Source organism: Anopheles nili, chromosome 2, assembly GCF_943737925.1.
Source record: "Anopheles nili chromosome 2, idAnoNiliSN_F5_01, whole genome shotgun sequence".
In the NCBI taxonomy this organism is placed as follows: Eukaryota; Metazoa; Arthropoda; class Insecta; order Diptera; family Culicidae; genus Anopheles; species Anopheles nili.
In genome coordinates this window covers 17,054,930-17,079,223 of record NC_071291.1, presented here as the reverse complement: position 1 = coordinate 17,079,223, position 24,294 = coordinate 17,054,930, and the positions used below count along the sequence as shown (strand labels likewise).

Sequence of the window (24,294 nt, the reverse complement as noted above, 5' to 3'; positions counted from 1 at the left end):
GCGGCCGTGGTTGGGATGCTGTATTTTTATTTTTTCGTTTTCGCCTAGAATTTGTTACTGTGGGAATCTCTAATTTTTCTCGCCCTCTCTCTCTCTCTCTCTCGCTCTCTCTCTCTCTTGCGCGCGCGATCAAGCGATCGTGGTGTGACAAAAATGCGCGCTCCTTGCGAACCGTGAGCCACTTTCGACCCCGTTTTCCCGAACGCTGGGGCGTTAATCACGCGACCGAGGGTTGCTTTTATTTCCGAGTATTGTGTTGTCAATTTTGATTTTAGCTTGAGTTTAGAAAATAACCCCCATCGGGAAACCTCTCAGAACCGTCACGCTCGATGAGATGAGATTTGAAAATTGAATTCGGAACCACTTCGGGAAATTCGGCAACAGGTGTTCGGAATGTGGCGGAAAACGCACGGCAGGAAGCTCGTGCATGCCGCACGGGGTCAGACACAGGCTTGATGGCGGATGACCTCTCCAAGCTGGCCATTTCCAACCTCCCCTCCCTCCGCCCCCCCTCCCCACTACTCACCCCTCTCCCCCTACGAACGTTCGCGGTTTCGCGCGGCATTTGGCCGGCGGCCAAAATGTGTATGATTATCATAATTGCTGCGTCCGCGTCCGCGTGTGGCTTTCCGAAATTCGATACGCTTGATTGGTTTAATAGATTTTTAGACGGTTCTTCGCATTCTTCACCCATCCGAGTGCACCGAGCCGCTCGGTGGGGTTTCTTTCGCTTGCCTTTGCCACTTTGCCGTGATCTTCTCGCTCGCAAATGTGAGAGAATTGGCAATTTTGCCACCTTTCTTCGGGAGGGAAACGCGATCGCGAGTGAACGCGAAAAGGAGCGCACCAGCAAACAAAAACAAAAAAACACACACACACACAAAAAGGGAGATCGATTTTGCGCTAATAAGTGGAGCGGACTGATTCAATTTCCTTCCTTCTCGTTCTCGCATTCGCTTCCTTTCTCCGCTTTTTTTTTATGCCGAAGCTTCAAACCGCCCAAACATGGGAAACAACCAACCGCGGTTGAGGTGAGATTGATTTGGTTTGGTTTATAACTCGCCACGCCATGCGTTACGCGACTCCCCAGTGGGAGGGAGAGTTTTTCTTTCCCATGCAACCCTCCAACCGGATAATCGTGCCTGTGTGCTCCCTCATCAAGCGCATCGTCCGCACATCCATCGGGTTCGCCTGTAAATGGCAGCCGTTTGTGATTTCCACCCAAACCACCAGGAGGATGCACTTTCAAGGATGCACGATCCGCATAAAAAGCCCGATCGGGCTAATTAGGCCCCCGGCTGATCCGGTGCATTCAGCGGCGGCCCCACGTTTCGCGGAATCCATGGTGAATGCTCCCGCGCATCGATCCCGATTGCAACCGACGTCCGTGGTCCGATGGCCGTGTGAGTGATCGACCGCGAGGATGGACACGGACTCGAGCGATCCATCGCCAAATCGTGCCAAGCCGCAAGGATCACTCGGAAGTGACCATTTAAATCGCAACCGACCGACCGACCGCAGAGATGACCACAACACCACCCCAAAAGGGGCTGGTGGCTCGGTAGTCGGGTAAATTAGAGCACGATCACGCGTGTCGGGGCGTGCGGGCGCGGGAGTCACCACCACCAACCGCCCTGCCACGTACCCGCCCATAACTCATCGCTCCTTAAAGACAGTCTTTACCGTTTTTCATCGCCACTTCGGTCCGCTGGTTCCGTAGGGTGCGATTGGGTTGCGATGGGCCCTAGTTAAGGGTGGCCGGGGCTGAACCGTGCACGAACTTTACACGCCCCCACGACGTAGCCAACGGTCGTGGGCACGCGCTTCTATTACGCCGCCATTGCGCACATTCCACGGCGAAAAACGCGCGAGCGCCACCGTGGCCGTCGTCGTCGTGCTGCTTTGAAATCGACCCCTGGGCTTCGGGGTTTGTGAGGATTCGGACTTTTCCGCTACGCTCCTAGGTCCTAGGTTTTCGCGATCGTCCGCGTGTTTTCGTTGCCTCCTTCTTTTCGCTCCAACAATAAATCATTGCTGGTAGCTAACTAGAATGGGAGCAACGTGTGTGCGCGCGCGCGCCCGCCCGGCCTCCCATCACGACAGACGCTGAAAGACGCAAAGCCCGCCAGTCTGGGAGATGGGCGGGTTGGCGTCCGAGCATCGTGAGACCAAACCCCGACCCACGGGGTGGCAATTTTTCGCCCACCAAATGGGAGGTCAGACTCGAAGCTGGCCCCCGGGTTGCGCGAGTGTGTGATCGTGAGTTCTTTAGGCCGCGCTCGGTCGGGTTTACGGGCCGGATGAGAGGTCGACCGAAAGGGCGTCGAAAGGCTCGTTTCCCTTGCGCCCTGGGACTGCAAAACGGTCGCGGCGAGCGCGAAGGGAAGCCATTCCGTGGTTTGCTAGCCTCACCCTCCTCCCACCCGTGTGCTGAGTTAATTTGAATAAAACTCATCCGAACCCGGGTGACCTCGCGCGAGCAGGGCGGACATCTGTGCATCTGTGGCAATCTAAACATCCAATTAAGCCCATTAAGTAAAGACACTTTTGTGCTGCGGGCTTTTCCGCCCCGAGTCTAGCCGGGAGTCCATCGTTGGAGGGGGGGGGAAAGCGAATGGAAGCGGGTGGGCGGAAACCGAAACAAAAAAAAAGAGGTACCCAAACGGGGAGGTACAGTCGCTGATCGAGAGCTGCAGGGAAGATCGTGAAATTCCCGCAACATCCCGCTTAACCCCGAATGTCAGCAGCAACAAGTACGGTTCAAAAGTGTTACACGCGTGCAGAAGGAAAATGAGATCGTCCGTGGGCACCGTGGGGGTGGGACGGACATTCCACCCCGGGTTGCGAGGGAAACAGCACAGCAGAGTTTCCGTTTTGGTTGAGGGGTGTTTTCTTTTTTTTTTTCGGCGAGAGACATTTTTTTCCCCGTCCAATCATCTTCGTAAGGAGGGAATTGGCATACCAAAGAAAAGTCAATTCCTGGTTGCGAAAAACCCCTCGACATACGTTAAGAATTCCAACCCATCCAAGGAGGCCATCATTTTTGACAGCTGTTTGTTTACAACAACCCCTCGGTGTGCATTTTCCAAATCATCACCCCGTGGGCAATTTACAAATACACCGCTTTGTAACGCGGATGTCCCTTTCATTGTTGTGTCGCCGTGCAACATTCTTGTGCGCTTCGTGTTCCATCACGCCAAAGCCGGAACCTGTCCGGGTTGAAAACATACAGTACGCCAGACCGATATTGATGATCACCACCGTCATCGTCGTGTTCTGTGCCGTCGCCAGATCTCACCAGGAGGGCCACCCGCCGGAGGTCCGTGGTCCAGAATCGACCCACGCGATCGCTGTGGGTTTGGGTTGCAATAGGCAAACTCCCGGCACGCCGCTGGGAAAACCCTCGTCCGTTTCGAGAAGTGAACTACGCGTGATAAATGATGCACAGTGCGACCCGGGCGTGATGATCGCGCATCAAGCCGTGCGTTCGTTCGTCAAATCGGTAGTAAGAAATGGCTCTGCGTTACGTTGTCGCGATCAGACGATCGTTCAGGGGAGATTATGGCCCGCCAAATGGATGTGGTCCGGTTTGGATGGGCGCGCGTCGACAGGATGTGCTTTTTGGTTACTTTGTTGCACATTCCGTGCCTGGGGCATAGTTCAAAATTCGCTTGCCCTTGCGAGATTTGCCTGCTTCCTGTGCCTAGTGTTTTTTTGCAAGTCATTTCACATTCCTCGTTAAGTGCGTTCCATGCACATTCCGTCTTTTAAATCAAGACACCCGCAAATGGTAAAGATCACCAATGGAAAACCTGCCGATCAAATTGATTCTCTCAGCTCCAGGTGGAATGATTTTAACGTCAACGTTTCTAGCTTTGTCAGAAGCGTTTCTTTAGTACGATTGCTCCCCAGTAAGAATGCCCTAGTAAAAGCCAACCCACCCCAACAATGGACCCATCTCGAGAGCATCGACAAAGCTCGTGAGAAGCGTCAATTCCACGAGCAATGCAGCACAAAGTGCCAGTGCGCTGTGACATACATGAAATTTGTTCCCACAGCACGTCCCAAAACCTGCTGCCTTGCTTCAGTTCACGAGCACCTTGCGGACTTCGCTTAATTACCACCCAGGTGGGCTGGCGGCGGCAGAATGCTTCCAATTTTTTAATTGCCCCCTCTTCACCACCCTCCCCATTCACTCCCAATTTCCCCCGGTCATCCTCGCTCCCGGAACACCGCGGAACGTACGCCAATGATGTAGTGCGGGAAAAGCGACCAAACGGCGGAAAGATTGAGCAGCATTAGGAACAACCGGCAACCGGTGTAGCAAGTGAACCATCGTCGCAAGTCGTCGTCGTCGTCGTCGTCGTCGTCATCGCGATCGTCCCATCATCATTTTCATCGGCGGTAAGATGAGAAGGAACCACCCGGCTGTGCTACGACGCGAACAACGACGACGACGACGACGACGACCAACCCCTGAGAACTATTAGTGCACTAATGATTTCGGGAAAACGGCCGCTCTTAGGTCAATCGCTTAGCTAAGCCGCACGCTCCCAGGAGAGGGCCACTCTTGCCTTTGCCGAGGGCAAAGTGTGTCACTCGATCGGCGCATCCTCAATTTAGCCCTAAAAGCTGGCAGCACCCTGAACACGCCGAAGAACGCACGTTGCGCGAGATCGCAATGTTGCGATGTTGTTTTTTTTCCCACAAACCCCAAACCGGCGCCTCAACTGGCTGGGGTTGAGGATCAATGGGAGCAAACTGAGAGAGAGAGAGAGAGAGAGAAAGAGAGAGCGAAAAAATGGTTCAATTAATGGTACATTAATAGATTAATTCGAAACCGGTCCGCTAGGTTCGTGGGGGCACTTGGCTGCTCGCTGTCTCAGCTCCAGATCGTCTGCCCTTTTGCTGGTGCTTCGGTTCCCTTCCCCCTTTTTGGATGATGGTGTTGGCCACCCTCCCCCCCCCCCCCCTCAACCCTCTTTTTCATGTGGAGGCCTACTCCCGCAACCCCTGCCCGAGAAGGGGAGGATTTTTCCCTTTTGCTTTCTTGGCACGGTGCGCTTCAATCGACCACTTGCCGCCGGCGTTAATGTTTGCGTTTCATTAGGGCTCATTTATTCACCCGCGGGTGTGTACGCGTTTACATTGCTCCGTTCACCGATCGACATTGGGTCTGGGCGATTCGGCGCTCAAATCCGGGCCGGCTCAGCAGCGGAAAAGCAGGCTTTCATCTTTCCTAAGCGTTTTGGTCAATGGTGCGTTCCGTTCGAACTGGAGCACACCGAAGGGGTGAGTTTAGCTGCAGCAGAAGCAGCGAAGGAGAAGAAGGCAAAAAAGGCAACCATCAAAAAAAGAGAAAAAAAAATTGCCCCCACCTTCGAATGGGAAAGACTTGAACGCCCCATCAAGCGGGTAACCTTGAGCGGTCAGGAGAAGATCGAGATCGAGTTTTCCGCTCGTTTTCTTCCATTTTTTTCTTCCCTCTCATTTGGTGCTTTTGTTGCTGCGGGAATGGGAACACACCACCGGTCAAAGGAAAAGTGCGCGCCCGGACTCGACGGTGCATTCCGGCGATAGTTTTCGCTGCATTTTGGGCGAGTGAAAAGCTCACCGAGAAAGGGAGGAGAAAGTGCACCCACCCCTGGCGGAAAAAAAAACCACCACACGCCCGTGGTCGTTCCGCCGGAAGTGAAAATGTGCGATTTCCCAAAAACCGAATCAGCGCTAGTGAGCGCGCGCACGCGGGGGAAAATCTCCCGCACGGTGTAGCGATAATCTACCGCTTGTTTGATTAATCTCTGCCCTTTGACAAGTGTTTTTGCTTTTCCGCGTGCGGCCACAGGATGGGGCCATTGTGCGGTTGCGTGTACGAACGATTAGTAGCCTTTTCCCGCGAGCTTTACCACGAGTGCGCCAATCGCTGTTAACCCCCCAAGCACGCTGTTGACCCCCCCGCATGGGCTGACATTTTTCATCCCGTCTCTAGGGTGCATAATGCCATGTGGCCATGTGGCTCCAAGGGCCAAACACGATGGACACCCCGGGGGTTTACGCCGCCCCTCCCCCCCAGTGAATGTGTTTTTCCGCACTTTCCCCACGAACTGCTCGCTTAGCGCGCAACCACATTAACGCCGTTTGTCCGACAAACGCAACGAACAAATGGCATCCGTGCCGAGTGCGACCAATTCGAACTGGCCAGGACGTGGCTCAGGAGAGCCCTCTCCCCCCTCCCGCCTCCCCATGCCCATACCATTTTCACCAGGCCAGGGACGCGAAAGTATGCTAATTACTGTTTGCGTTCGGCCACCGGATTGCGCCCGGGCTAACTAGGATCGCCGGGGCAACCGCGCGTTTGCGGTGCATTTCTTTATCGTACCGGGATAGGGAATGATGATGTGTTTATTTTGCGTCCCCCCCAGCCCAACTCTCGGTTTGTTCGGCCCCTCGAGGGGTACCGATGATGGTATAATTAAGCTCAGCTTCCCCGGAGGGATAACGGCTCGCCAGCGCTCGGAGGGAACGGACTACGGTGGACCAGCAGCCGTGTATGGTTGGAAAAATGCATTAAAGGAAAATTTCATTCCATTCTCCCGGACCAGGCACTCGTAACCGACCGATCGGCTGACGAAAGAAAAATTTTCCAAACCCCTGTTTACCCATTCCCTGGTTGGGGCCATTCCCAGGCTGGGTTTCCCAGCCTGGTTAATAGGCCCGAGGGTGCAGCCCATGCTGCCTAACCGACAGGTCGGTTGCAATATTCGGGCTAACGATGACGTGAGCGAGCAATTAAATTTGAAGTGATTTATTGGTCATTTGATTTGCTCACATTAATTAAGAGCGTTTCCGTGCGGGATCGGGTCACATCGAGTTCGTCCTCTCGTGTCCATATGTGCCACGACGACAGATGCAGTGCACTCTCTCTTTCTCTCTCTCTGTCTCTCTTAATGACGGAAAATGGTCACGGTCTTCTAATGCGCGCCGTGACGGAAAAAAGCCCCCACCAAAAGCCGCCCGTCCCAAAGCGAAATGGTAAATAATTGCTTGCGCCTGAACTGCCTGCAAAACCCACCGCAATGGTTAAATGGTGGCACCATTTCGGGTGGTTGCCAATTTTGACGTGATAGTAAATCCCGTGCTGCCCTCAGGTTTCTCACAGCACCGCTTCGAGGAGCCCGAACCGAAAGAGCACTCCTCGCTGCGGCGGGAGGTTTGAAAGTAAAAATTAAAACAGCAAAAAAAAAAAATCACCAACTAAAATATCCTGTTCTGCCACATCCCTGCTGCTCGGTTGCCGCGCATCCCGGAGGCATGACTCGGCGACTTTTGCCCTGCCAGGAATCATGCTGCGTAATCATTTCTATTTCGTTTTCGTTACCATCGGGAGCGATCGCGCAACCCCGGGGCCGCTTTCCCGAGGCTCCTCCCAAGGCTCAACCTCGGCCACTCGGCAAGCGTGTGATCTCCTTTTTGCTTTTCTTTCTATCTTTTTTTTTCTTCTTCCATTTGCTCTCCTTCTTCTTCTTCTTTTTCTTCGCTCCATTCCCTGGCCACTACTTAGCTCGTGTGCCGGTGCCAGCTTTCGGTTGCCTGGCCTCGACCGGAGGCTTTTAATTTTCGTTGAGTGTTTAATCATTTTCTCGAGCGTGCGCGCCGGGTAAAAACGGATATGCCGTAAGATCAGTTTTTGGTACACACCGTTTTTTTTTTCTTTTTCACCGCCACCGGAGGACAACACCAGGCGCGGCGTCGGTTGGGGTGGGTGGACCCGTGGACGGATATGGGCGCGCTGGTGAAGCGCTTCTTTGCTTGATTTTCAAGTATCGACACTTCACCACCGCAGCCATTAGGTACGATTTCCTGTAATCGATACTGGGCTGATCGGCGAGGAAGGGATGCGCGGGCGTGTGACGTGGGAGAGGGAGGGTTATGAGTGAATTCGGGCGGCCATGAGAACGAACCCCAAATTCGTTAATTGTAATGAGTTACGTTTTCACCGCGTTTAATAAGCGGGACCCGCCGAACCGAGGGTTTCAGTTTTCGTTTGTGACCGAAAGAAGCACAAAAGAAAAAAAAAAGCCACACCACGTTTGCTACCGCGGGGTTCGTCGCTTTTTCGCGGTTTTCCGTTGAAGTCTTTCGTCTACCGTCTCTAGCGCGAATGTCGTAAATTCTCCCGTATTGGCAATTAATGACGAATGCGCTTCGGTCGAAGCAGGCGCAGAAATGTGTCTGCATCTTTCGCCGATCCAGATCTGGGCGAAAGCCGGGCCAGCTAACGAGCAACCTCGCGTTGTGCGCTTTCCAGGGGTGAAGCAGCGAAGAGCGAGAATGAAAAAAAAAAGCGAGCGAATCGTGTTGATGAATTTCATTCAACTTTCCCGTGACCTACCGCGCGGGGGACGCACCAGAGCGATGACGGACAAACGAACGCGCACTGTGGGAGCATAATGCCCCCCCTCTCCTCCCCCCCCCGACTCTCCGACCCCAGCACAACAAGGACCTAAAGAACTCGCGGGTCCAGGAGGGAACCGCGAAGATTCCATCTGTTGCGGTTAGTGCAATTCATCGCCATCACCGACGGATGCATCCTCAGCAATCATCGGCTTCGTCGCCATCGCCACCACCACCACCACCACCGCTAGGGGCGGTGGTTCTACCTCCCCCCCCCCCAGAGGCGTCCCTCATTCCCGTAATCTTCGCCGGGGTTCGATCGTGTTACGCCGCTTTGCAAAACCGCGAACGTTGGCCGGCACGATGCCGATCTAAGATGAGCTTCCATCCGATCGGCAGGCTTTGGATCGCGGTTTTGGACTTCCACCACCTTCCGTATCCCATCCCCAAGGGTTGTGGGGAAGAATCGTTTGCACGCTTCAACACGCGGATGGGTTCCACCGAGAAAAAGAAGGGGGGAATTTCTTTTCATTACCCCGGCTTCCTCGGGTGCGATGATCCTTCGAGGTTGGCTTTATTATCAGCCAGGGCATTTTTTTTTTACAGCCTGCTTCGTCCTCTCTCTCTCTCACACACAAATGCTTGTCGTCTTGCTTGCTCGTGCTTGGATACCACGGGCTGCTAGATGAAAAGAATGAAAGCGCGGTGGCCTCCATTCGTCGTGCCGGTATTGTGCCGGTGGCTGTGTAAAGTGTAATTACACCGCGGGGCACTGGCGCATACCTTGCGGGGAGGTGAAGGGAGGTGAGGTGAAGGGAGGAGAGAAAGGAAGAAACGAAACGGTGGTCGACAAACAAAAAATCCTGTTGACGCCAGCGAAGACGCGCAAGAGAGCACCCATGTTCAGCGGTTCAGCAGCACCATCATCATCATCATCATCATCATCATCATCAGCAGCAGCCCCGTCATCATCAAGGATGAGGAGGAGGGGGGGGGGGGGAAACGACACCAGACTCCTTCTGTGTGTGCTGTGGTTGAATCCGATGCGTTCTGATTCCCTTCTCGAGCACCCAAATGGCCGTGTGTTCCGCGGGCGGGTTTATGATTTCTGCACGATTTTGCACGATTCCTGTTGTTGTTCTACCATCGTGCCAGGACGCAACCACCCAGCTATTGGGTTGTGGTTCCTTTCACTCATCCCCAAGTCCACCCCCCCCCCCCCCCCAAAGGGGTGTAAAATTAATTTCTGTACTCCGCCGGCGTGGTTTGGCGTGGAATCAGATCGGCCCAAGATCGATCGATTTCGGTGCTGGCCAGATCTTGCAGCCAGCCCACGGGCCTAGGGCCAACCGAGGCGAACCTCCCAGGCGAGTGACAGTAATGGGGACGGTTTTGCGCGCGGTTTAAATTGATTTTCCACCCCCCCCAGGTTACCCTCGTTATCAAAATTCCATTATCTAGCACGGTTTCAGCTTTCCCGTCGTCGGTCGTCGGTCCCGAGAAGGGGCGCAGATTAATTAGCGGTGATTAGGATCATCGGCGATTCCCGGAAATCTCTCCCGAACCCACCCACCCACCCTGCGCAAGCGGGTGTGAAAAATTGCCCCCAACTCCGGCGACCGACGTGCGGACATTATTTTCCGTGCCACAAGCGGCTCGATGATCGCGCGCATGCACGCACGCAGGGGTGGAAATGATGGAACGTTCCGTCACCCGGACCGGGCGGAACTTTGGCGCACGATCGGGACCCCACCCCCACGCCACCCACCATGCCCCTTGACGGTGTAATGCAGGTTTTAAGCGAATCTATGTCCTGTCACGGGATCGCGGTGCCGGTGGAAACGCAAGAATGTCGCTTATCGTTTAGCGCCTACCACCCGAGTGGGTGGGTGGTGGAGAGTGGAACAAGGCCGCTTAAAGAGAGAGGGAGAGAGAGAGAGAGAGAGAGAGGGGGGGGGGAAACGGATAAAAAATGGGACCGTCTTAAAACTGAAAGCCACATAAATGAGGGCTCCCTTTGGACGCTGTGGTCGGGCGATCGATCGGATTGGGGGCGAGGCGAGCAATTGAGTGCAACTGGGGGGGTGGGGCTCTGACCCACCCTCCCACCCCCCTTGACCCTCCTCTCGCCCATGAGAGGAAAAAGCGAACGCACTGCGCGCACCGGTAACATGCGGCAAAGATGATAGCAATCATAATAATTGATTACACGTATACCTCCTTCAATTTGCTTACACAAAATCTTCAAAAACCAATCCACCTCTGGTGCTGGGGCCGGCCCTGGTGCACTCAGCGCTACTTTCCGCCGTTTTTCCACCGGCTGTGGATGTGTGTGCGGGGGCCTTTTTGTTTCCTCCGTTCCTTTTTTCTTTCTCCATCGTCTCTTCCCTTCCTCGATTCGGTCGACGGTTCTTGTCGGATGGTTCAACATTGTATTGCGCTCTCTCTCTCGCGCTTTTCTTCATTCTATCTGGCTGTTTTTTTTTTGTTTTACTTTTTACCTTCTATTTCACTCTCTCTCCACCTCTATTTCTCTCTATCTCACTGTCTCGTTTCACTCTGTTAGGCTTTTTTGCTCCTTTCGCTGCTTCTCTATTTTCCCGCTGTGCGCGAGTCCTAAATTTGTTTTCATTTCGGGCGCCTGTTTTTTTCTTTTTTTTTGCTTTCGCCCCGTTCGCCACTGTTCGCGAATGCATCTTTGCGTGCCGTTGGCTTTCCGCGATGACTCGGGGCTCATCTGAGATCGTTATTAGGCTGCATTACTGATACCGGGGCCCGGGTGCTCTCGATCGCCCTGGCCAAAAACCAGGCATCATAAAAGCACATCCGAAAAGCGCGCGTCCGTGCCCCCGTTTGGGATGGGGTTTTTTTTTGTGGAGCTGATTTTGTTGCCTTCTTTTGCTGACTCGCAACCAGTGAGCGACGCACGTTATCTTTCCCGATTGGCCACGCGTATGCCGGGATGCCTGGAGCAAGGTCGTAGACCACCCGAGAGAGGTCCCCAGCCTCTGGTGGTTTTGCGGGGCTTTTACTTCACCGCCTCAACACGAACCTCAATCACCCATGCGAGGATGCAGGATCAGGTGATCGAGCGGAGCACTCGATGCGAGCCGATGGATTTCGGGCATTTATAAACTGTGAAACAATCAAAATTCCTTCCGCCCGCGAACCAAGGCTCCGGGTGGGGTGGAAAAGGGCCACCAAAAGGCCGGCGGTGGGGCCTCTGCAGGGCCAGAGCAGCTGGTTCACCCCGTGGGCTGCCTCGGCCTCGGGCCGCAGTTTTCATTAGCCTGTGGTGCTGATGCTGCTGCTGGCCAGTCCTCTCTCCCGTCGGGTTGCCACCACAAGACCTGGCAACACTTCCGCACAACGAGAGAGAGAGAGAGAGAGAGAGAGAGAGAGAGAGAGAGCATAAAATCAACATGATATCCTCCCGCCCAGTTGGCACCCTTGCCGTCTGTCTGTCATTGGAAGCAGACAGTGAGAGAGAGAGAGGGAACACGCGATCGCGTTGTGGAAACAGGGCCCGGGGAACAGGAAACCATCGGGGACGCAGAAGTGCGATAGGATAGATAGCGAACGAAAGACAAAGAAAGGTGGCAAGGGGCTGACGATCGGCGGGAAGGGGAAGCCGGTTGGCAGGTAAGCGGCGGTAAGAGGAACCAAACCGGGAAGAGGAGGCAAACAACAGAAAAGAGCGATTTCATTCCCATGTTTCCCAACCGTTTGCGAGCTGCCGAGGGTTCGCTTGAGGGTTGAGCGAAGGCTCCGGGCGTGGTGGTGGTGGTGCTGGTGGTGGTGGTGAGGCGGTGGGGTGAAGGGCAATCTTGGCGACGGAAAGACAATGCCAAAGAAATACCTCTGACGCTGACGCGCGCCCTGCCGACAACGGTGACGGCGAACGGTGGCATCGATCGAGCGGGAAGATCCGCGGATCATGTAGCGAGAAGAGCACCAAAGCGAGAGCACGCGAGAGAACGAGAGAGCCAACGCGTTTGCGAGCGAACGATCGTGTGAGCGAGCGAAAAATAAACCTCTCCCGAGCGTTGTGATCTCAATCCATTCTCTCACTGCGTTCATCAGGGAGAAAGCAGCATCAGACAGAGAGTGCGAGAGCGAGAGCGAGAGCAAGAGTGCACGATCACGTGAGAACGCGCGATCCCAGGTTCGCCCTCTCGAAAGCGAACGGTACTTTGGTGCTCTCAGTTTCCAACCAACCACCGTCCGAGTACGATCGTTCTTTCGCGCGCGCGTCGGCACGCGAGTCCTGCCGGTCACCTCGCAAGACACGGCACTCTCGCTGAACCCTTTTTCGCCGAAGGGCTGCCCCAGTGACCGCAGACCCCGTGTGCGTGCGTGTGCGCGTGTGTGTGTGTGTGGTCACGGAACAGGCCCGGTTTTTCCCGTGCAGTTCCTGGCCATTGTGGCTGTGTGTTGTTTTCCCTACGATAGTGGCGTACACGCGCGATGCACACCGAACGGCGGCGGCACAGGACGCGTGGAGCCGTAACCGTGCACCAGAGCTCCGGTGGTGGCGCGACCGGTACCACCACACTCTCCACCGCGACCACCCTTACCGCCGCCGCCGCCGCTGCCTCCGTTTCCGCCGCATCCTCTCAGCCCGCCATCCATCCCACCGTGTGGGAGATTCTGTCGGCGGAACTGATCCTTTCGGTACCTATCGCGCGTTGCGCTTCGCGCCCATTTTCCGCCAGCTAATTATACGCTTGTGCTGCAACAGGCGCTCGTCCTTTTGTGTGTGCGTGTGTGTGTGTGTTGATTGTGTGTGTGTATGTGTGCATGTGTCACAAAGAGCATTATATATAAAATAAGCATAAGTAATACGTGCCACTAATAGGAGGTTTTTCTTGCATTCCTTTTCTCTCTCCTCTCTCTCTCTCTCTCTCTAACGCTTGTGCGCGAATGTGTATCCGTGTGTGTGTGTGTGTGTGGTGTACACCCCATATGGCAACCCGTTCACCTGTTCACACGCGCCCGCGTCGCACGCACAACCCATCCCCAACCCAAACCCTCAAAACAGAACGAACCGGAGGGTACGCCGGAACTGCCGGCGGCAAATAGGGCGCTGTTCCTCGAGAAGGTGCGCCAATCGAACACGGCGTGCCAGAATGGTGACTTCAGTACGGCCGTGCAGCTCTACACGGACGCGCTCGGGTTGGACCCCGGCAATCACATCCTCTACAGCAACCGTTCGGCGGCGCGGCTTAAGCAGGGCCAGTTTGCGCTCGCCCTGCAGGACGCCACACGTGCCCGCGAGCTGTGTCCCCAGTGGCCCAAGGCGTACTTCCGGCAGGGTGTTGCGTTGCAGTGCCTCGGCCGGTACGGTGAAGCACTGGCCGCGTTCAGTGCTGGCCTTGCGCAGGATCCGAACAGCAAGCAGCTGTTGGCTGGGCTGGTGGAAGCATCGATAAAGAGCCCGCTACGGCACGCACTCGAGCCAACGTTTCAGCAGCTGAAAGCGATGAAGCTCGACCAGTCCCCGTTTGTGGTGATTTCCGTGTGCGGCCAGGAGCTGCTCGGTGCGGGCCAGTATCATGCGGCCGTTACCGTGCTTGAGTCGGCGCTACGCATTGGCTCGTGTTCGCTGAAGCTGCGTGGATCGGTGTTTTCGGCGCTTAGCTCCGCGCATTGGGCGCTCAACCAGCTTGATAAGGCGATCGCGTACATGCAGCAGGACCTGGCCGTCGCGAAGAGCCTCGGCGATACGGCTGGTGAATGCCGAGCGCATGGAAATCTCGGTTCGGCGTACTTTAGCCAGGGTTCGTACAAGGAAGCGCTAACGTCACACCGCTACCAGCTCGTGCTGGCGATGAAGTGTAAGGATACGCAAGCGGCTGCAGCAGCGCTAACGTCGCTTGGACACGTGTACACCGCCATTGGCGATTATCCTAACGCGCTCGCATCCCACAAACAGTGCGTACAGTTGGTCAAACAGATGGGCGATCGGTTGCAGGAAGCGCGCGAAATCGGTAACGTCGGTGCCGTGTACTTAGCGATGGGTGAGTTCGATTCGGCCGTCGATTGCCACACGCAACACTTGCGGCTCGCGCGCAAACTCGCCAACCAAGTGGAGGAGGCTCGAGCCTACAGCAACCTCGGCTCGAGCTACCACTACAAGCGCAACTTCACGCAAGCCATCACGTACCACGAGAGCGTGTTGCGGATCGCGCAGCAGCTCGGTGATCGCGCGATCGAGGCACGTGCGTACGCTGGTTTAGGCCACGCGGCCCGCTGTGGGCACGATTTCGTGCAGGCGAAACGTTGGCACGAGAAGCAGCTCGAGATGGCGCTGGCCGCTCGGGACAAGGTCGGTGAAGGTCGCGCTTGTTCGAATCTTGGCATCGTGTATCAGCTGCTCGGGGAGCACGATGCGGCACTGAAGCTGCACCAGGCGCACCTGACGATCGCGAGGCAGCTGCAGGATAAAGCCGGCATGGGCCGAGCGTATGGGAACATTGGCAACGCGTACTCAGCCGCCGGTTACTACGAGTCCGCGATCAAGTACCACAAGCAGGAGCTCATCATCAGCAAGGAGGTGCACGATCGTAGCGCGGAAGCATCCACGCACGGTAACTTGGCCGTTGCGTACCAAGCGCTTGGCGCGCACGATATGGCGCTGATGCATTACCGAGCGCATCTGAACATCGCACGGGAGCTTAAGGACACGGCGGGTGAAGCGTGCGCACTGCTAAACCTTGGCAATTGTCTCAGCTCGCGACAGGAGTTCGCCCAAGCCGTACCGTACTACGAGCAGTACCTGATGCTATCGCAGGAGCTTGGTGATGTGGCGGCTGAAGGCAAAGCGTGTCACTTCCTTGGGTACGCGCATTACTGCATCGGGAACTACCGTGAGGCGGTGCGGTACTACGATCAGGATCTCGCACTCGCCAAGGACCTGCAGAACAAGATGAACATGGGCCGAGCGTACTGCAACCTCGGGTTAGCGCATCTCGCTCTTGGCAACACGGGTGGTGCGCTTGAGTGTCAGAAGTACTTCCTCGCGATCGCACACATGACGAATCACCTGCCGGGGAAGTTCCGTGCGCTGGGCAACATCGGTGACGTGCTGATCCGTATGGGTGATGTGGATGAAGCGATCAAGATGTACCAGCGGCAGCTTGCTTTGGCGCGACAAACGCGTGAACGGGGAATGGAAGCGGCCGCCTGTGGCGCGCTTGGGCTCGCTCATCGGTTACTCAAGAAGCTGGACAAGGCTCTTGGGTATCACACGCAGGAGCTAACGTTGCGTCAGGAAATGGGTGATCTACCCGGTGAATGCCGGGCGCACGGACATCTCGGTGCTGTGCATATGGCGCTTGGGAACTACACACACGCGGTCAAGTGCTACCAGGAGCAACTCGAACGTGCTCAGGAGCTGCAGGACTCAGCCGTAGAAGCTCAAGCGTTCGGTAATCTTGGTATCGCGCGGCTCAACATGGGTCACTACGAGGATGCGATTGGGTATCTCGAGCAGCAGCTCGGTACACTCGAACAAGTGAACACGGCGACGGCTCAACACGATCGTGCACGTGCTCTTGGGCATCTGGGAGATTGCTACGATGCACTCGGTGACTACCACGCGGAAGCGATCAAGTGCCACGAACGGCATCTACAGCTGGCGATCGCGCTCCAAAGCGCCCGGGATCAAGAGCGAGCTTACCGAGGGCTTGGAAACTGCCACAAATCGGTTGGAAACCTGCAGGAGGCTCTCGTATGTCTCGAGAAGCGACTCGTAGTGTCGCACGAGCTTGGTAATCCTGAAGCGAAAGCTGCCGCGTATGGTGATCTCGGCGGGATCCACAGTGCACTCGGTAACTACGAGCAAGCGATCAACTGTCTCGAACATCAGCGAGACATTGCACGTGAACTAGGCGATCGAGTGCTTACATCGGACGCGATCAGTGGACTTGGTGCGGTGTTTCAGCAGATGGGCGATTACGATGAGTCGCTGCGGTTACACAAGCAGGACCTCGAGCTGGGTGAAGGTGCTAGCCATGCGACACTGCAGGCACGTGCCTGTGGTAACCTCGGGTCGGTGTATGACGCCCTACGCAACTACCCAGAATCAGCACGGTACTACGAGAAACAGCTCGCCCTTACAGCTGATCGGCAAACGAAAGCACACGCTTGTCTCGCGCTAGGTCGTGTTTATCACGCTATGGAACAAGTTCCGCAAGCAATTGGCTTTCTCCGTCAGGGTCTAGCCATCGCTCAATCACTCAACAAGCTCGAGGATGAAGCGAAACTACGCCACCGGCTTGGGCTGGCACTGATCGCATCCGGCGAGGACGATGCCGCTCGACAGCAGATGGAAAGTGCCGCTCAAATCCTGGAGTCAATCCGCAGCGATCAAGTCACACCGGAGGCTCGCACGCAGCTGTACGAGCTACAAACTGCTTGCTATCAGACGCTTCAACGTGTACTCGTCGGATTGGGCCGTCCAGAAGACGCACTGGTCGCGGCCGAACGTTGTCGATCACGTATGGGTGCGGATTCGAACCAGAGCGCGGAAAACTCGCTAAACAACCGCAAAACGCTGCTCACCTGCAGCGAGTACATCTTCGACACGGTGAATCGGAGTAAAACGAGCGTGATTTACTATAGTCTCGCCGGCAGTGATCTGTACGCGTGGTTCCTGCAGCCTCAAAAGCGCATCGTTCGCTTCCACGCGACCAAACTCGACGAGCAAGCGTTACCGATGGTGAAGAAGAAAGCCCTGCTGGCTGGATCGGGAGGTGGCACTGAGAAGAAGACTGCTGCAGGCGAGAGCACTGGAACAGGGACTGATCGAGGATCGTTGCTGGAGCAGTACATCAACTACGTGCGTGATTGTTTGGGTGTAAACTCGAGCGGTGTGTTGCAGGAAGGTGACGGTAGCGGGTGGAAGTCCTCCAACGAGAACCTGATCGATGACTTTGCGAATGAACGGGCCGGATTTTTGCGGATGGTGAACCGAAATCATCTGCTGAACTCAAGCAACTACTCGCTCAGCTCGCTGTTCAGCCTTGGTAGTGTCGGTGGATCCGTCGCCAGTCTGCAGGGTTCAACAAGGTATGGAAGAGTGTTGAGAACTTCCGGACGTTCCTGCTCGAAGCTAATGCTCGGTGTTCATCTTTCACAGGTCTATTGGAAGCCTGCAGGGATCGACACGATCGAGGCGATCGAACATGCTGCCACCATGGCAGGGTCCGTCCTGTCTGCACGTGCTGTACAACCTGTTGCTGGCACCGTTCGAGGATCTTCTGCCGGACATCAGCACAAGTGAGTAGGCCACCCGGTGGAGTGTCTGGAGTTTACACTCATTAAAATGCCCTTTTTTGATCCAATTCCATCATCTAGCTGCCCGAATCGGTCGTCGCGAACTGATCCTCATCCTGGAGAAGGAACTGTACCTGGTGCCGTTCGCCATCCTGCGCAGTGGAGATGAAGACGGCGAGTATCTGTCCGAACGCTGCTCACTACTGACCGTCCCTTCGTTGCACACGCTACGGCAAAAGAGCCGCATTAAGACCCGTGAACCTGGTAAGATCACCTCCTTTACCATCTTTAATTGTGCTCCATCGAGTCGACGCATCTCTCACACGATCGTGTCTCACTCCCAACAGCGGAAGGACTAAACAGCGCCCTCGTCATCGGTGGACCAAAGATCCCGTCCTCACTCTCCGACACATGGGGTTGGTCCGATTCACCAGCCTCCCTGCAGGAAGCGGCCATGGTTTCCGATATGCTGAACACGAAACCACTCGTCAGCTCAAGCGCCACCAAGGAAGCGATCCTCTCGGAACTAGGCGCTGCCGAATGCGTACATTTCGCGGCCAACGTCAGCTGGAAGCTGGGAGCGGTCGTTCTCAGCCCAGGCGAAGTACTCGACTCACCACCATCTCAGAAACGGTTCTACCCAACCGACGGTGATCACGACGAGGAAGCAACCGATCTGTCCGCCGGTGGCATCGAAATCCCGCCCCTATCCGACTTCATCCTGAGCGCTGCTGATCTTCTTTCGATGAAGCTGACCGCCAAGTTGGTTGTACTGAGCTCGTACCACTCCGTCGAACCGATTACGGGCAGTGGTGTGGCTAATCTAGCAGGAAGCTGGCTGTTCGCTGGAACCGGTGCCGTGCTCGTGTCCTTATGGCCCGTCCCAGAAACGGCCGCCAAGATCCTGTTAAGAGCGTTCTACTCAGCACTGCTGCAAGGCACCCGAGCAGCTCGAGCCCTGGCCGAAGCGATGCAAACGGTCCAGCACACGAAACACTTCGCACATCCTGCCAACTGGGCCGGGTTCATCCTGATCGGTGGAAACGTGCGCCTCTCGAACAAAGTCGCCCTAATCGGGCAGGCTCTGTGTGAGCTAATGCGCACGCCAGACAAGTGCCGGGATGCGCTGCGCGTGTGCTTGCATCTGGTCGAGAAGAGCCTGCAAAGGATCCACCGTGGGCAGAAGAACGCAATGTACACCACGCAGAAGAGCATCGACAATAAGGCGGGTCCGGTGAGCGGTTGGAAGGACCTGTTGATGGCGGTTGGGTTCCGGTTTGAACCGGCCGCGAACGGCATCCCGTCCAGTGTGTTTTTCCCGCAAAGTGATCCCGAGGATCGGTTGTCCCAGTGTTCGGCTAGTTTGCAGGCGTTGCTGGGTCTCTCGCCCACGACACTACACGCACTCTCGAAGCTGGTGCATGGAGCGGAGATTGCGGATGAAATTATCGGTGTGATGAGGAACGTTGTCACGCAATTCCCACCGAAAGCGACCGATAACGAGAGTGCGATCGACGTGCCGTTGAGTGTGCGATTGTGGCGTGTTTCCGGTTGTCACGAGCTGCTCGCTTCGCTTGGGTTTGACCTGATGGAGGTTGGCCAGGATCAGGTGACACTGCGTACCGGTAAACAAGCCAACCGACGCAACTGCCAGTTCGTCCTGCAGGCTTTGCTCGCTCTGTTCGACACGCAGGAAGCACCCAAAAGCCTCGGTATCGAATCCAGCAGCAGCTCGGAGTCACTGAACGAGGAGGATTCGCCCGACGAGCAGACGGTTCAGCAACCGTCCATGCAGCAACAACAACAGCAACAGTCTCAATCGCAACAACCCGGTCAGCAGCAGCAGCAACAGCAGCAACAGCAACAACAACAGCCACAACAGCAATCATCCCAAGGAGTAGCGATCACCAGCCAGCAGCAGCAGCAGCAGCAGCAGCAGCTAAAAGCAGGCGTTAGTCCAACACCAACGCAAGCCGATTCACAGCAACGCAGCATCTCACCAGCGGTCACGGTGAAATCTCAAGCCAGCTACAACTTTTCGCGCCCACCGCTACCTTTGCGGCGTGTTCCGTTCCTGAGCACGCGCAGTGCTTTCATTTCGTACGTACGACGACGCGGCGAACCCGATGGTGGTCAAACGGATTCGGCCACGGCACAACCGGCCACCACCGTTCTCGACACCAGCCTGGCCAATACGACCGACAGTGAGCTGTCGGATGGGTACACGACGCAACAGATCCTGCTGAAGAGTGATCATCTCGCGAAAGGACTCGGTTATTCGAGCCTCCGGGGAACGATAAAGGTTTCCCGGCCGGGTGGTGGTGGCGAGAGTGATGCTGCCTTCACACCCAGCCCACCTGTGACGCTGCAGAACGTGGACCAGAACGTTTCGCTGGCCTTGGCGCACCAGACACGCATTAAAAACCTGTACACGAACAACGGTGGGTTGCATGGTGTGGTGCAACCTGGAACCGGACCGATCGGAGGGCACGGGCCGGCTACTGGTGGAGCGGGAGCATACTCCCTTCAGGACACGCTGCGGGACGGCGTGCATCACCATCCAAGTGGACAGCTTCACCACCGGCGTCCGGATAGTTCCAGCTCGGCCAGCTCAGCCACCGATTGGGAAGGATCCGGTCACGCAACGGTCCTGCGACGAGCGGCCCATCAGGGTGGGGGTGTTGGCGGTGCTGGACACCATTTACCCCCCTTGCCACCACCCCGCCAGACACTCCCGATGGTGGAGAGCCTGCGACCGTTGGCACCTTTGGCACCGGTGTACAACAACATCACCGGTGGAGCTGTCGTTTCAGCAGGTCCGGCAGGTGTTAAGGGTGTGACAGGAGCGAACGGTGCAGCGAAGGGTGCCCTCTCGGTGCTGGAGTCGACGAGTTCCGATTCGGAGTTTGAACGATCGTTTGATCTGCCCGGCAGTGGCTCAAATGCGGCCTCCATCAGCAGCAAACTCACGTCGCTAGCGCACAGCCTGCAAAGCATGCGAACGCGCAACAAACTAAAGCTGGGCGTGCAAACTGGCCACGGTCAGCATCTGCAGCAGCAGCAGCAGCAGCAGCAATCGCTCCAGCAACACCAGCAACAATCGCACCTGCTGCAACACGGACAGCAGGCTTCTCAGCACCAGCAACAACACGGACACGGTCCTCTGCACGGAGCCACAATGGGTCGCTCGAAACTGCCGGTGGATCAGTTCGGTTTCCTCGATCGGTTAAGCTGCCGGACGGAGATTTCGTCCTCGGTGGCACTCGGTGGTGTACCACCGCCCCGGAAACCTCTCTCCACGCTTCCGGACGACGAGCGGACACTTAACCTGAACGCGAACAAGCTGTACTTCTCGCCAACCGACGCCGAGATGCTTCCGCTGGCGGAAGCTTCCGCGTCGGAACTGGTGGCCCTCGGTGGTAAAGCTCACGCACCTCCACTGGTGGTGGGTTCGAGCGCGGGAGGCGCTGGAGGCCCGTCCGGTAAGGATGGTTCGAAATCAAACCAGAAAACGATCCAGGACTCGATCCTGCGGCACATGAGCCGTGAGATGACACCGACCATTTCGGAGGTGTACCACGAGCGAAATATCGGGCTCGGGCTGGCCCCGTCCCTGTCGAAGCTGTTGTTGAGCAAGAACTACGATGAGTCACCGGATGCGCTGGGTAAGGGCACCGGGAGTGTTGGTGGTACCGGTGGAGGTTCAGTAGGTGGCGGTGGTTCCGGTTCCGGATCGGTGGCGGCAGTAAATGCGGCGGCAGCTGCCGCGTTGCTTAACAAACCGAGTGCCGCTCTGACGGTGGGTAACCTGGCTGAAGCGATGAACGAGATCGAGATGAATGCGACCACTTCGAGCAAGCTGGTGGATGAAGGCGTGTGCGGGATCTGTCATTCGCCGTCGGATCTGCTGTGCGGATGTAGCGCAACCTCGACGGTGGCCGCTGTGGCCGCGATGACGGCCGCACTTGGGGCAAGCACTATGGCGAAGAAATCGAGCTCAAACAAACCCTGGCTTAGCAACGTTTCGCCGAACATCGTGAAGGCGAGCGACCTGACGACGGCGGACATCCTCGAGCAGCAGCAGAAGCACCTCAAGTCGTCCGTCAGCAGCGGGTTGACGAGCAATCTGTCCTCATCGACGGAGAACTCACTCTCGACCGTGGTCAAGCGCAGTGGGTCACCTTTTTCGGATCTGTCCCGGCGTGATGAGGGTGACGGGCGAAGTGTGGCCGATTCGCAGTGCTCTGGGAGCTTCCGAACCGACATCACCGGTTCCACGGTGACCAGCTCGAAGAGCCAGCAGCCTATTCCAGCCTCTCAGCAACAGCAGCAGCAGCAGCAGCAGCTGCCGATGCAGCAACAAAAGCAGTCACAAACATCTCAGCAGCAACAGGTGCAAGGAGCTCACGATCAAACTGGTGTACCATCACAGCAATCGTCCTCGGGTGCCATGGCAACGGTGACCGGTGTTATCCAGCAACGGGGAAAGTACATCATTGACACGTAGAAGGAGCGGTTGTAAGGACTACGGAAGGCCATGTTTTAGTAATTGTGAATTAGGCATTAGACGAACGGTAGACGAGGGTTGCTGATTGTGCAAGACTGGATACTAGATAAATTGTGCACGGCTAGGGGTGCGCTGTGTATCGTCTAATCGCGTGTGTACAGACTACTCTTCGAAAACTAGTGGTAGAAATGTGCTACGTGTAAGGCACGTGTGTATATTGTAGGAAGCGAGGTTGAATTAGGAACTGATTAGCTGTAAACTCTGGTAATAAATAATTAGCTGTGTATAAACCTTTTCCCACCAACATCTGTACAGACGAAGCGATGCAGTCGAGTTGTTAGGCACGTCCGGCGGATGCAACTACGGGTTGCATGTGCATGTTTTGTTGCGATTGAAAACGGAAATAGCTAGCAGCCTTCAACATGATATTTATGTTCGACAGCCGGCAGATGTGCCTACTATGAAAACATGTACGTGTATTAAAGGTTTACCCGGGTGCTCCGGTGTAATACGCATTTTAAACAAAGGTGTTTTACATGTGTTTTATCATTAACTTTAACCCCTCTGTATTCTGTATATCACAATGTCGAAAGAACTGCAATCGCTGCACCGGTTGCCGCGTTGAAATGTTCATTTATCAAAAGGTATTTTACGTTTTTTTTTCACGACAATCGTTGTAAAAAGGGTTTATTCCTTTAAAAAACGCTTAAAATGCATCAAGCGTTTGGCGAAATTGCATCGAAGCGTTTTAGCGAAGACACAAACCCATGGGTGTCGGCGCGTCGAAAAATTTGTTCTCGCGCGATACGAAAAATCTGCCCAAAAGTAACAGGAGCGAAGAACCTAAGGAGGCTGCACGACTGGCACCGGTTGCGAGAGCAGCACAGAGCGAACCGCGTGCCATCTCACGACGGAAGCTTTCGACCGGGGCGCACGAGTGAGTGCGCTAGAGCGAGCAAACTCTATATGCGTTCCGTTGGCCGAGAAGCACTGGCAGGAGAGTGTGCGAGAGCGAGAAAATTGTATTATTTTTATGTTTATTGTAGTACCGTTCGCTCAGACACGTGGAACAGGTATGATCTTTCGGATGTTTTTTTCACGTTGATATGAAACACACTACAAGCCGTTTTGTTTTGACTCTTTTTTATTCTATTTTCTTTCGTTTTTTTCAATAATAATTTACAAACATAAATAAACTAAAAAGTTCAGTTTTAAACCTTCTTTCCGCCGACCTTCTGCTGCAACAACTAATTATCGAATCTTTGTCGCACAACTCAGGGAGAGCTAAAGTCTTGAACAAAAAAAAACAATTACAAGCCTCTAAAATGAAGCTCCGTTCGAAGGACCTACCGGTGATGAATGGTGAAAAAGCGTATAACTGTTGCGCGAGAGCTTTGACTGTGTTTCGTGCTCCTAAATGCCTCGTAAACAAAAGCCTGAGCTGGTAATAGGCATAGGCACAAACGTTCTAAATGTATGTATGTACCGGCCGGGTCAAACCGTACATTTAACTCTCGTACGCATAAAAAGAATGTTTTCGCGCAACGTACATCAGGAAAAGCTCGATAGATCTCCTTGGAAATTTAGAGAGCGGAAACGCTGCAATGCAATATGCAGCATTGCTGCTCTCTACAAGCCGATCGCTAGCCAATACATCAGAAATAGCATAAAAGCGGCCCTAAGAAAACGCAAAGATTCGACATACGTAGCAGCAGCAGTCGCTCCTGATGTTACCACCGATCCGTTGGGTCAGCAAACTATGTTTGATTGGGTTTTGGGATTCTATGATTCCAGTATTTCGGCATGACCTTGCGGATTCGTCCGCTGCTATTGTGTAATCGTAACCAGTTAATGAGCTTTACGTGTGTAGCTGACATTGTTTCCAACATACTATGCCATCCTTCATTCTCGTGCCATTTTTGCTCCTTCCGAGCTCAACCCTAACATAATTCTTCTTTCCCTTATGCTCCCCTCAAGCGTCACTCTATTTCATTTTCATTCCCTTTCACCTCCTCTCTGTCTCTCTATCTATTCTCCTCTCTCTATCTCTCTTGTTTAATGCCTTGCCTTCTGCAATAACAAAAAAAAAAACACGATCCACAATTCGTGCCGCG

The 24,294-nt window shown here is 55.0% G+C and overlaps 1 protein-coding gene across 1 annotated transcript; it reads left to right on the top strand.

The window, feature by feature from the left end:
* Positions 1-12,861: 12,861 nt before the first annotated feature.
* LOC128731578 (tetratricopeptide repeat protein 28) lies at positions 12,862-22,614 on the top strand. The gene is made up of 5 exons (XM_053824708.1): positions 12,862-13,068; positions 13,436-17,466; positions 17,537-17,676; positions 17,755-17,937; positions 18,021-22,614. The coding sequence occupies exons 1-5, from the start codon at positions 12,862-12,864 to the stop codon at positions 22,178-22,180; spliced, it is 8,721 nt and encodes a 2,906-aa protein (XP_053680683.1). The 3' UTR covers positions 22,181-22,614.
* The last annotated feature ends 1,680 nt before the right edge of the window (positions 22,615-24,294 follow it).

What these genes read in the sequence shown, in the direction of transcription:
- LOC128731578 (XM_053824708.1), top strand. Translation starts at nt 12,862, where the DNA reads ATGCACACCGAACGGCGGCGGCACAGGACGCGTGGAGCCGTAACCGTG. An exon ending in AGTCTGCAGGGTTCAACAAG is followed by an intron (nt 17,467 to 17,536) that starts GTATGGAAGAGT and finishes CATCTTTCACAG; the next exon opens with GTCTATTGGAAGCCTGCAGG. An exon ending in CATTAAGACCCGTGAACCTG is followed by an intron (nt 17,938 to 18,020) that starts GTAAGATCACCT and finishes CACTCCCAACAG; the next exon opens with CGGAAGGACTAAACAGCGCC.